Source organism: Poecilia reticulata, linkage group LG17, assembly GCF_000633615.1.
Source record: "Poecilia reticulata strain Guanapo linkage group LG17, Guppy_female_1.0+MT, whole genome shotgun sequence".
In the NCBI taxonomy this organism is placed as follows: domain Eukaryota; kingdom Metazoa; phylum Chordata; class Actinopteri; order Cyprinodontiformes; family Poeciliidae; genus Poecilia; species Poecilia reticulata.
Genome location: NC_024347.1, coordinates 21,119,663 through 21,132,756, shown reverse-complemented (window position 1 = coordinate 21,132,756; position 13,094 = coordinate 21,119,663). Strand labels below are relative to the sequence as shown.

Below are 13,094 nucleotides of genomic sequence, written 5' to 3'. Positions count from 1 at the left end.
GCTTGTTTGCTGAATATGCGACCCCGGTGCCAACTTCCATAAAATTAAACTGGCTTTTATTCAAGGCTGCTGCTGTGAAATGAGAGCTTGAAATCTGCCTTCACAGTAATCTCTTAAAAGTGAGAACATTTTGCATGTTGGCGTTGTCAGAGCAGCTTCAGTTCCTTGAGAAAGTATTCAAAGGTCTAAAACTTTTTCCACGTTTGGCCACTTTACAAATACAAACGTCAAAAGATTTGATTTTGAATGTGTCTGATAGACCAAACATAAGTTAGAGTGTAATTAAGTAGAGGGGGGAGAATGATAACTTATTTTATTTTGTTAATCCTCTAAAGTCGGTGTGGGATTCATTTGTATTCACCCATCGTTTAAACACATGAGAATGCCTGCCACTCTAAACACAGTGAAAAGTGGCTGGACTTGGGGGCTGAATAAAATGCATGCTACCCTTGTCAGATTTTTATTTGTGGAAAAAATGTATAAGCCATGAAATCCAAGTAAGATAAATTGGAAATTATGACTTAGTAATTAGAAAATGAAGAAAAAAAAACAAAAAAACCTGAATGTATCCGTCAATCACTGTGTACTGAACATAGCAAGGAAAGCCCCATAAAACACCATATTCTGAACGAATTAGACATATATATTATCCTTTCTGTGTGTATCGTCTTGTTGTTCAGTTTCTCTGTTGCATAATTGCCAGGTAGGTTATTGTGATGATTTGCACGTTGTGATTTTGCCCTTCCACACCCTCCCCCCATCTCATGCACAATTACGTGATGGGTGACGTTTCACCATGCGGAGGAGGGCTCTGGGCAGGGAGCACTTGGACCAACGAGAACTGAACACTGTTTCATTTCAGTGCAGAAACAACGGCGTTCAACGCGAGTGGACCAGGGCGCCGCGCAGAAGCCCATTGTCTGCTTCAAACAGGGCAACTACGGGAAACGGCTTTGACCAAAACAGCGGTGTGGGAGGAGTGTCCGAGTGGTAGGCACTGCGGGTTTGTAAAGACACAGGAAAAAAAGAGGGGGGGGCCCTGGACAAGATCTGGCCAATAACGGAAAATGAACCTCAGTCAAGTTGTGATAATATGAACCGCGTTTTGTTGCAGTTGGCGACCAACTATTGATGCTTCTGTGTTGATCGCTTTCCAGACCACCGCATCGCGCGAACTTCTTTTGTTCGCATCGCCTGAGTCCTAATTTCTAGCCTCCACATTTGTGTTGTCGCTGAAGAAGACTTAGCCGCTCCATTTAAAAAAAAAAAAGAGAGAAAACAACCAATAATGAATTTCCAGTCGAGCGTCCCAGTGTCCGGTATCTCGCAGCAATCTCAGCCAGCCATGCCCACTCCAGGGACGGTCCCGGCGCCCGTTCCCGTCCCGGTACCCCAGTCCATCCCGTCCCAGTTCGGATCCGGATCGTCTGCGAGCTCAGGGGCCGGTCAGTTCGGTTCGGGGACTGTTTCGGGTCAGGCTGCACAGTCCGGCCCGGCCGGCTCGCAGTTTGTTTTGTCCAACTCAGCAGCCATCAGAGCGGAGATCCACCGGTTCGAGTCCGTCCACCCGAACATCTACGCCATCTACGACCTGATCGAGCGCATCGACGACCTGGCTCTGCAGAACCAGATCAGAGAGCATGTCATCTCTATTGAAGGTGAGTAATTTCATAACCATTTAGTGGTTTCATTCATTAAAAGGAGGGGATGTTATTTAATTCAGGGATGGGGATAACGGGAGGGCATTTCCTGCCTTTTATTCCCACTTGGTAACAATGTCATAGGCACAGCCCTAATGTCAACAATCGCACTTGGAGGATGGGGGCGTAGCCAATCTCATGCTCCTTGTTCACGGATCGAACTGCACCCATGCACTGCAGTGTGAACAATAACAGAGCTCAGCTGCCTCACAGGAGGCACTGTGCAATCAGTCCTCTGAAAATGAGCTCTGCTGCCTAATGGGATTTGCTTTTGTTCTGACACTGACCTGTAATGAGAGGGAGATCTAGTTTGGCTAATGGAGGCAGATGCTGCCAAATATAAAAGCATGTGTTTCCTGAAAGTGACACAGGAAAATCCCTTTCAAAACAGTAGTAGAAGGGTAAAGAAAGATTGATTGACAGTAGGAATTCCTTCCATCTATCCATCCATCCACCCATCTATCCATTCTTCCTTCCTTCCTTCCCTCCCATGTTTGTGTCTAAACTCTCGCTTGACAATTTCTAAACTTTAATTTGAATCGCTTTTCTATTAATTGCGTATGCCTCTGTCACTGTAATGCTGAAAATGAAACTCCACATCGTCTTTTTCTAGTGGACAATTGAAGGATTTGACTGGGGCTGCATGATTTCAGGAACTTCTTGAAGGCAATAAATTGCAGTACTGGTATTGATTACAATCAATCTTCATTTCACATTTTTCTTCCTTYACCACTACACAACGCCTTTACATCCTCCTTCACGTTTTGCATCTCAGCCTCTGAAGAAAAACACTTGGTGTGAACATTTAGGGAAGTTGGAGCCTCTTCATCACCAAAGGTGTCATAGATACGTAGGRCATGAATGCATGGCRCTTGAGTTCCACCAAAAATTGCAATCTAACAATTTYTTGCAGCTGTAATATTGTGATGACAAATGCGATTTGATTTCTCGTGCAGCACTARTTTTGACTCACATTTGCTTGGTATTTGTCAACACTTATAGCTCCACCTGCATTGACACCTTAAGAAAAGTAACCTCATATCATCATGCTGCCTCCACCATTTGGTGCTACTTTCGGAGAGTCTCTAATTTTGCTTGRCAAGCATAACTTTTAGAAGACGGCCATCCAACTTTGGAGAGTGACAGCAATATGTCAGCTGCAGTTGATGCACTGCCACTTGTAAGCTTCTTAAATTATAGTAGCAGTTGTCCTTTTTTTTGTCACCCTGCCTGTCATCCAGCTCTTTATCCAATRATTTCCTGTGAGTATGTTGTTCGTYGGAACTGGGCAACTATAGGTTTTAAAGAGTACTGTTGCCACTCAAAATATTCATTTTGATTTWAAATCAAAAGTGAGCAAAAATACACCAAAGTATCTGTAGTTCATTGGCATTGGAATACATTTTAAGCACAATACAATCGATTTATTTTTCATCAGGTACATTTGGCATTTAGTTTTTGTTCTTCCAACAGCCATATATAAGAATAATGAATACACGTACACCTCCATATCTACGTAAGGTCAGTGAGCAAGCTGATGATGGTGTGTCAGCTTCTAGAAGAAGTTCCCCATTTCTCAGTGTGCTGTTTTAACACTACCTGAAATAAATGTTGAAACCATATATTTAATATATACTGTATATGTGAAAAGATTATCTTTACCAAAGTTATTTCTGTTTGCTAAATGCCAAAGCAATTAGTTTGCGAATTGTTAGATATTAAATTTTTAACCTTCAAACTTTGAAGTTTATATGACTTCTTTTTCTAGCTGTATTATCCGGATCAAGTGTTTTGGCCATCCCCCCATGAACTTCTCATAATAGTTTGTTGGAATTTTGGACCTTTTCTCCTGACAGAGGAGAAAATGTCCCATAATGGTGCCACCCTCATATTTCACAGTTGGAATGATATTCTTAGGCTTGTGAACCTCCTCTATTTTCTTCCAAATATAATGAAGCTCGTCGTGGCCAAACACTTTTATTTTGGTTTCATCAGACCTTTGGAAACGTCTCCAAAAATGAAAGTATTTTTTCTCTGAGGGCATTTGGGAATATGACTGGATATTCCCATCCTCTTTATACTTTCATACAAATGTTTGAACAGATGAACATCACTCTTTCCGGCATCTGGACATTGCATCAACAGACCCACAGTTTTTTTTGCTGTAATAATACTGAAGGAATCTGTGTGTTGAAGGTGTTGCCTTGAAATGAACGGGGATGTGTGCTTCCAATTAACTTAAATTATCCTATCCGAAGCATACAAAGCTAAGGGATCAATATCAGTTTTCCAAAATTCTTTTGCATTGCATTGTAATCTAATTGCATGTAAACTTATGAATTTGAGGAACGTAAAAAATACAAAAAATCATTATGGTGACATTTAGGAAACATTTAGGAGCAGTCCTGCAGTGTACCAGAAGTTTATTCCAAATATGTGGTACATAAAAACCGAAGGCTGCTTCACCATGTCGTGTTTTTACTTTTTGTTGTGATCCAGCCATGCAAACTGCACTTATTGAAACCAGGTCTCGGAGTGGAACTTTTCAGGAACATCCCCCGTGGAGGTGTGAAGTACTGTGCAGGTGTAAAAGAGCACATCCACAAAACACATGGCTGCTAGGGTTTGTTCTACACATGCACAGGCAGATGACAACAGAAATGACAGCGGATTGCATTGTGTTGTTGTGCTACCAGCCTTTAATTTAACGGAACTTCCAATATAGAATATATTTGTTGAATGAGTACTTGGTTCGTCGGAGATGTGTGGCTGTTTTCTAAATGAGGTGGAATCGGGTCAAAAGTAGATGCACGTTTCGACGAGATGCTAAAATCACAGCGCCGTAAAACGCCCCGGCATGACAATTGCAGCAGATTCAAGGTCACTTGACGGTCTYATTTAAACATAGAAAGTTTTCCCCAATCAACATCTRAAAATACCAGCAGTTTCTAGACATGATGAAAACAGGAGCTATTAATTTCCGGCACCTGAGACAGAGTTGACGGTCTGACGTATTTTCTGTGTCGGAGGTTTTCAAAGTGTGGGAAAGCTTGTCCCCTTGTTACATTTATGCCTTTGAACTTTTTGGCACTTTTTTTTTTTTTTTGTTTGTTTGTTTCCTTTTATAATCGATCGATGTTTCTTTAAGGAGGTTTTTACATTTTCCTGAGATACTTTTGTTGCTATGGGGGCATTGGTATCAACATCTAATTTTAAAACAAAATTATCCATTAAATTGCTGAGAGAAGGCTTAGAGGCTTGTAATGGGTGAAGAGAAAGCCTGGATGAATTCGTCAGCAGTGCTTTCTGTGATGTAAACCATAGAAAATGGGATTCACCCTTCAGCACCACCCTKGGGGCTTTATTGATTAGTATTTAAATGCTCTGGCTCTCACAGTTTGACAGATTTAACATTTACACAATGATCCAATTAGATTTTGACAGTATGACTAAGTGAATGCACCGCACAAGTTATAACTGAGGCAAAAATTGTAGTCTTATGTGGAAAAATGATGCATCATAATGAGTGCATTTATGATAAAGTGACTTGTCTAAACATGATAGCTTATATAGACCAAATATTAGTCACTACAGCCATACAAAAAGCTGGATATTTYCTGTAATGGAAGGAGAACTATATTAAGAGAGCTATGTGAATTTTGTTAACATTTTAAGAAATGGAGGATTTTCTTTTGGTTTTCAGGCGCTTTTTTGAATGGTTGCATTTTTTTCTTTACAATATTCTGTGTCTTGATGGGACAGCGCTGGAACCTTTTATCTCCCTGATGTGCTTTAAACATAAAGGTCATGTTTTTTTTCTCCCTCTCTTTATCCTGTCTTCACTGCCTTGAAAAGGAGCACAATCCTGACCTGATAACAAACAGCAAAATTGATTCTCTGCAAGTGCTTAGAATGCGTTCACAKGATAAGTTTGGGTGGTTGAACTTAACTTTTCTTGTTGATTTGTTTTCCTTCAGGCTTGACTGTTTTCCTCAGTTCAGAATTTGTGCGTTCTCATAGAAAACACTGCACATGTTTGCTGCTGTGTGTCTGTCCAAAGGACATAATTCCGGAAGCTCTGCTTCTCCTCCAAGTCCTGGACTTAATCTTTTTTCTCTCTGACAAACTTCAGTCTGACCTTTGTTTTTCTTAGAGAGCAAAGGCTTCCTTCTTGCATACCTCTTAAAAAAAGTTAAGCTTGTGGAGTCTCATTCTGATTGTACAGGCATGGAGTTYCAGGTAAAAAAAAGTAGCAAGAACTRTCGGTTCTATTTTGACATTTTACAGTTTTTGGAGACTTATGTCGCATATTGTCTGCTCTTATGATGAACATTYTTGGACATCCAAACCTAATCATGTTCTAGGTTGTTTAAAATYTTTTAGACTTTTCTTCTGCATTGTATTATGGCTGATTTGAAATTCTTATGAGACATCTTTAAACCTACCAGATTCATAAGCTGGTGCAGTCATCTTTCTGAAAGGTTCAGAGAGCATTTTTGATCTTATTGTGATGTTCACTCTTACACACYAACTGGAATATRAAATTCAAACAGGGAAAACTGTCTTCAAAATGCTGTGTAATACTTTTCTCATCATGTACACCTGACGTGAAATTTCAGCAATTTCTTGTGGAAGTAAATGTGGGAGTGTCCTAATTTTTTTCTCTTCCCAAATTGCATTTTTTAAAAATAAAATTTAACAGAAATTTTAAATATTTTCTTTAGTTTTATTTGTTTACTTATACTACCTGAAATTCTCAGCGTTGCTCAAAATGATTTTAACAGTCCACACGTCCAAATGTACTAGAAAAATATACAGGCTTTTATGAGGCATGATAAGACATTCAGGATTTTTATATCCCTTTGATAAAACACGCCTGTAGCTGGAGGTAAAAAGTCTGTGCCTTTTCATCACTTGAAACAAGATGAGGTTCTCCTATTGATTCGAACTTTGAGACCCTTTGAAGAGCAGCAAGAACCGACTTTGACTGACTTGTCTTCACCTGCGCTGTATAGAGCCGCAGATCTATGCTTCTCAATCTTGCATCATTGCAGAGTCTGTTGCTAAGAAACCAGTAGCTCATGCATTTAGCTGGAGAAAGAGTGAATAGAAATTACAGCCCCCTACAAAATGAATTCCCATCGCCACGAAGGTCTCCCTCTTGTTTTGTTGATTAATAAAACCTTGCTTTTATATGGTAGTGACACAACGGCCCTGTTCTTTTTTTGCTTCGTGATGTTCATTTTTCTGCAGTGACTGACATTTGGGGTGCTGTTTGTTTCTGTGAACCTTTTTCAATACGCAGCTAGCAAATGATATGCAAGAACAAGTAACGATTTTTCTTTTTTTTCTCGTTTTAGTGCTCCACTGCTTTTATTAAAAGTGGTGTTTTTTTAGATGAGGGTGATTAAATCTGAGAGACTGGAGAAGCATTACATTCCTGTCGAACTGTAAGAATTGGTAAAATAGGTAAAAAGAAAAAAGTTACAAATCTATTCCAGTAAACTTTGATTAAACATGGCTGAAATCTTGAGGCCATAGATCAAAGATTTCTCCACAACACACTTTAAAAGGTGTTTATATGATTTTTTTTGTAGATTAAGCTCTGTGACCTGCATATTTAGAAAGGATCATTCTAACAATGCTACAAAATATGCTAATATAGAAATTAGTTTGTCCTCAATTAGCAAATTTGTTGAAATCAGGTATACAGTTTTTTTTTAAACAGTATTACCAAAAGTCTGTTTGTCATATCAGGATTGCAAACATTAATTAATTCATGACTTGGAAAGGTCCCATGATTCGATCTCAATCTCTTTATTTAAGAGATTGAGACTCTAAACTTATCAGGCTTTAATTTTGTTCTACCTTGAGCTGAGAATAAGATTGGATGAATGTGTCAGGCATAAAATCACTGAGGYATGGAGACAGCTGCACAGATGTTATCTGTAATATAATTTTGGATATATAAAAGATATTGAAGTTAATATAGAAGTCAGTGCTATTAAAAAGACAGCACCCTGGGAATATTGTGCTTTGTGCTGTTCTCAAGGAATTATAACCACGTTGCAACTGCAAATTTCATTGTGTTTTATTACTACTTTATATGGAAAAAAAAATCTTAAAATACAGTTTACAGCCGTATTCAGCCATATTTTGTATAATCACGTTTTGCTGAAATTCCAACTGCAAGCCTTTAGGAGAATATCGACCGGTTTTGGTTGGTAATTTTTTTGCCCATTCTTTTTTGCAAAATAGCTCAACTTTGGTCAGGCTGGATGTAGAGAGAGAATATGTAAACACACATTCTGGCCACAGGTTTTGGCTTGGTTTTAGATCTGGATCCAGTGACATTCTACCACTTGAATATGAGTTGATCTAAACCATAATGTTGGAGCTCTGGATGTATGTTTAGTGGCTTTATAGTTGTGGAAGAGGACAAAGACATTAAACGTACATCCATCCTTCCTGCTGAATATTGAGCCCCATCTTTCTCCACTTTGACTCTGATCACTTTTCCYGTGTCTGCTGAAGAAAAACTCCCCAACATATTGATGGTTCTGTCATCAACATGTTTCACAGTTGGGGTAATGCATATGGTCCAGTTTCTGTCACACTGAATTTTGTTTGTAGACCAAAAGGTCCAGCCTTTATTTCATCTGACTAGACCACTTTCCCCCTGTCTGTGTCCCCTACATGGCTTGTAACCAACTACAAATGGGAATTTTGTCTTTCTTTTAACAAAGCCCTTCTTCCTGCCACTCTTCCATAAAGGTCAGATATGTGGAGTGCAGGACTAATCGTTGTCGTGCCAACAGATTCTCCCAACTGTGCTGTGAATTTCTTCAGTTTCCAAAGAGTTACCAAGTGCCACTTAGCTGCTTTGCTGTTTAATGCTCCCCTTGCCTGGCCTATCAGTTTACATGGAGAATTGTGCCGTAATTTTTTTATTTATGACAGAGCTGTCAGATGGTCAAAACACAAACCTAACCTTGTTTTGAACTTCTACACAGCTTTATGCCTGACCTGTTTCATGTGTTTGTTGCTCTTTGTGAGGCTGTTTGTTCCACATGTACAGTTGCATGATTGACAGCACTAAGAAACTTCCTGCTGGCTCTGATTATTTCTGACTGGTCACACGATTTTTCTGGATATGGCAGTAGACCGCAAGGAGGAGGCAGAGAAGCAAATTTATTTTCACAGATTACCTGTCTCATACTGTAGGACATAGTGACAGTTTTAACAGATATCTAAAAAAAACAACAACTTTGTTATAAAAGTTACCTGCTGCAGCTTTAAGGATATTAGAGAAAGTGTGGACTGAACACAAATCTGAAAAATAAAAATKTTTCAGATATTTATGAAAAATGTTCAAAACCATGTCATTTCTCTTCTCCTTCCCAAGGCACTGTAGCTTCTGGATATCGACTGTTGTGTTATCTGTGAAAGTATTTAATGTAGTTTCTGTCTGCACAGCGTGTGTTGAAGGGCAGGTGTTGTTCAGATAAGACTTGGATGAGTAAAGCTTTGATTCCTCCCTGCTTTTTTAGCCTAAAGGTAATATTGCACATTCTTAGCTGCATGTTGTGATCTAAAGACGCAGACATGTGGGTATTTCTTGGGATTTAGTGTTTCATTGTGATAATATTATTCTGCATCTTATAACTGCATTTTATAAAACTGCTGAAGCTAAAACTCCCAGTCACRTTTCTTGACGGCAGGACCAATGTTAGAGCAAAGGCAGTCACCCAAATCCACAGCTACTCAAGAGGAGTGCTTAGGATTTCAAGAAAGGACCAATAGGTTTCCACAATAGGACATTGTGCGTATGACTGGCAAAATGGATGACACGGAGAGATACAAGAAGCTTAAAGACCGACGCTTCTGAGCTCTCTGTTGTATTGTGTGGCACCTAGGCAGCTCCCTGGTACAAACTGCATCTTGTTTGAGTGCAGGACCATCTGTACTCTTTTGCTAATAACAAAGAGAGAATGAAAAGATAATTATTGATAAAATATTTATTTTCTCAGGAGCACAAACATTAATTAACTACGTAAACTGAGGCGAGTCAKATTTTGCGGTTAGTTGTAAAATTGTGGCTCGTCTGTGGTTGTGTGGTTTGAATTTTAGCTCACGGACAAGCTGCAGGCTATGTCAGGAGAAAGGCCACTGCTCTATCTGAAGAGCAGTGGCTATAATGAGCTCAATATATTTTAAAATTATATTTGTGAGTTTGTGAAGCATTTCTAGATTTAGAAATGTCAGTCAACACCACCAGCTGTGTCTTTTACAAGTCATGTCGGTGTAAATTGCTGTTGATGTGGAATGTTGGTGTTTATAGAGGAGCTCTGTAAGTATTTACTTGTTGTAGCTCTTGTGCCTAAAAAAAGCCTTATGTAAATACATCTGTGAAGTATGGAAACGACTCAAACTAGGCATAATCTTTCCTCTCCTCCCCCCCCCTCCCTTGAGTCACATAAACAGCACAAATCAAATGGTACATGAAGATAAATATTTGTCTTTGGGATTTAATTAATTGACATTTAAATGACAAATCTTTTATGTCCAAGCCACAAGAGCCGTGTGTGTACAAACATGGACTTTGATCCCTCTTGTAATGTTGGTTAATCAATCTAGTCAAATGGTTATTCCAAATAGCAATTAGCATAGTTTTCATTATTGCCCGTCTCTGTCGCCACAATACAGCTTTGGGCCTCATTTTGCTAATCAGACGTTTTATCTTAAATGGAAATATATTTTTCTTCTTAATTAGATGTTGATCATCTTTTGTCTGCTYGGAAAGCATAAATCTCGGTGATGCATAGATCAGCTTTAGTCCTTGCAAATCTGCTAATATCCTGCCTGCTGTCGCAAAGCTTTTGTTTTGCATTCTCAGTTTTAATAACAGAATAAGTATAAATGGGTGAATATTTGGGTTCCAATTAGGCACATATTCCAGTCAATTGCCAGGGTAGCGTTATATACAGTGGAACAGTATCAATTCATCAATAATTTCAATATATTTTGTTTCCAGGGAAGCAAACTGAATTTTCTATTCTATTCTATTCTATTCTATTCTATTCTATTCTATTCTATTCTATTCTATTCTATTCTAACTTTCCTCAGATTATTATTTTTTTTTGGCTCAAGCTCTTGTTTTGGTCATTTCAGTGCTGTTCTATTGTCGATGTAGTGTAGATTTAAAGACTGTTACATCATTACACTAGTTTAAAAAACATTTTTCTGGTCCCCAGCTTAAAAAAAATCTGTCTATGTTTTCATTGGATTAATTTCAAAGACATTGTAGTACTTATGCTGCCCCCAGTAGGTTATCATAATATCAAGATCAATTACATACATTTCCAAAAGAAGATTCTGAGCATGGGTAAAGCAATGCAACAAGGTATTATTGAAAAAAAAAATCCTCTGGGAGGCATTTACAGTTTTGGATTTGTAGTTTCTTATTTACTTTAACACCTTACCATCTCTTACCATCTCTTTGTCTTTTAAAACATTCATATGTTTTAAAARACTTATGTCGCCAAGTATTTTACAGGCACGGGAACCTTGAATACATGGTACTTAATTAATTTGCAAGCCTTCGCAGTCCAATAAGTCCCATGCAATTATCKTATTGCATACAACACTGTACAATACATCTTTTCTTGTCAAACACAGTCTTTAGCTTTTGGTGTCTTATTGTTTTTTAGTCCTGTCTTGTTTTAACTGCATGCGTCCTCCCGGACTTACTAAGTATATCCCWCTATAACTATTTACCTCAGTTATTTGTTTATAAACTAAAAATAGAGGGAGAAAGAACAGAGCCAATATAAAATGAATGATCCTTTTGGATTGTGCATCCACTGTAATATAAATGTTTTGTTAAAATATGTTAATCTGCTAAGTTGTTCATGTACAGACACATTTGGGTTTACAAAAATAACCAGTTTTCAAATATTCTACAATAAATTATATAGTCTGTAGGACTCTTGTTTAACAAACATCTTAAAATACAACAAACTTCTTTGACTTTTAAAGAAAGGCATAAATAAATTATTGATGACTCAAGGCGTCTACAGAGCATTTCTAAAAAAAATGATGTAATTTGAATTCATTTCTATAAACCATTGAATGAGTGTTATTTGTAGGGCCTAAAATGAGAAGCCTCCAATGTGGCTAAGATTACACGTGTTCAATCAACCCTCACTATCGGTGCATGTGTGAGTAATGGGAAAAAAACTACCATCAATTGAGCTCTGATAACATGATTCACCATGGCAACARGTGAATAACGCATAGTAACTCCATTTCARTGCATCAGAGCAAGTGATGTGAATATTTGTCCAAGATTTTCATTAAATACATGTTTTCAGTCCTAACTTGATGGGGACAAAATGCGGGTGACAGCAACTGAAACATGAGTCTTAACATGACACAGTTTGCACAAGTCATATTCTGAGTTAATGATGGTCGCTTTGAGGATTTGCAGTTAACAAGGTGTTTTTATTTTTAAACATCTGTTTCAAATGAGACCTCACCTGAGAGGGTTTTAGTTCACTGAGAGTAAATATTTTAACATGAACTCTCAATTGACACTGAGACTGCATATAAACACCATAAAATATTCTCTTCTTCCACTACATTTCACATTTTAGGTCCTTAAGGATTAGTGAGATCAGTTGCAACATGAGTGATCTTTCACTTACGAATGCCCAGGCTTATTTGAACAGTTATTTTGTGCAGTGAACCTTCTACAAAATGTTTTGAGAGCCAAAACGTAGTATATTTTAGACATATGACSGACGCTTTAAAGGGTTACGTTGAAAGTCTTTGAAAGTCTTGCCATCTCTTTTCTTATATTTAATTGTAGTTTTCGCAGCACTTCAATGTAGGTTTTTGCTCGTGTGTTCAGACACTGTATGTAACTTGGCAGCGTAAATAAAACAGATCGATAGATAAGATGATTTAACCTCTGAAAGACTTTGAGAAATAGATTTTTGGTGTGATCAGATYTTACACAGATGTCGACAGATGTAGGGGTTTACAAAATCAAAGAGATGTGGGCACACGTCTGGACATTCTTATATTGCTTTCACTGTTTGTCTCTGAATGGTCCTCTGAAAAATAATTGGGCACTGTGAGAGGCTAGTATTTGCTTATAAGATTGCATCATAAGGTTCAACAGTAAGGGGAAGTAATTATTTTTGTAAAGTTAAAGAGAGGGGGCACTTGTGTGAACTTCTGTTATGTGGTTTTTAAATTTGCCTTCTCGCTATCTAGTACTAACTAGTTCACAATTACTTAGGGCCCCCATAGAGCTGAGGTGATGCATATTGGAGTGTGTTAATTTGTAAAAGATGGAAAATGATTTTAGATTAACTTTAAAACAGATAT

General features: G+C 38.1%; 1 protein-coding gene across 1 annotated transcript in view; it reads left to right on the top strand.

Annotated features, from left to right (window-relative positions):
• Positions 1–800: 800 nt before the first annotated feature.
• agap3 (ArfGAP with GTPase domain, ankyrin repeat and PH domain 3) overlaps positions 801–13,094 on the top strand; it is a 150,886-nt gene continuing 138,592 nt past the window's right edge. Inside the window, exon 1 of the mRNA XM_008434265.2 lies at positions 801–1,658. Coding sequence (XP_008432487.1) covers positions 1,289–1,658 — 370 coding nt within the window. The 5' untranslated portion in view covers positions 801–1,288. The remainder of the gene's footprint in view (positions 1,659–13,094) is intronic.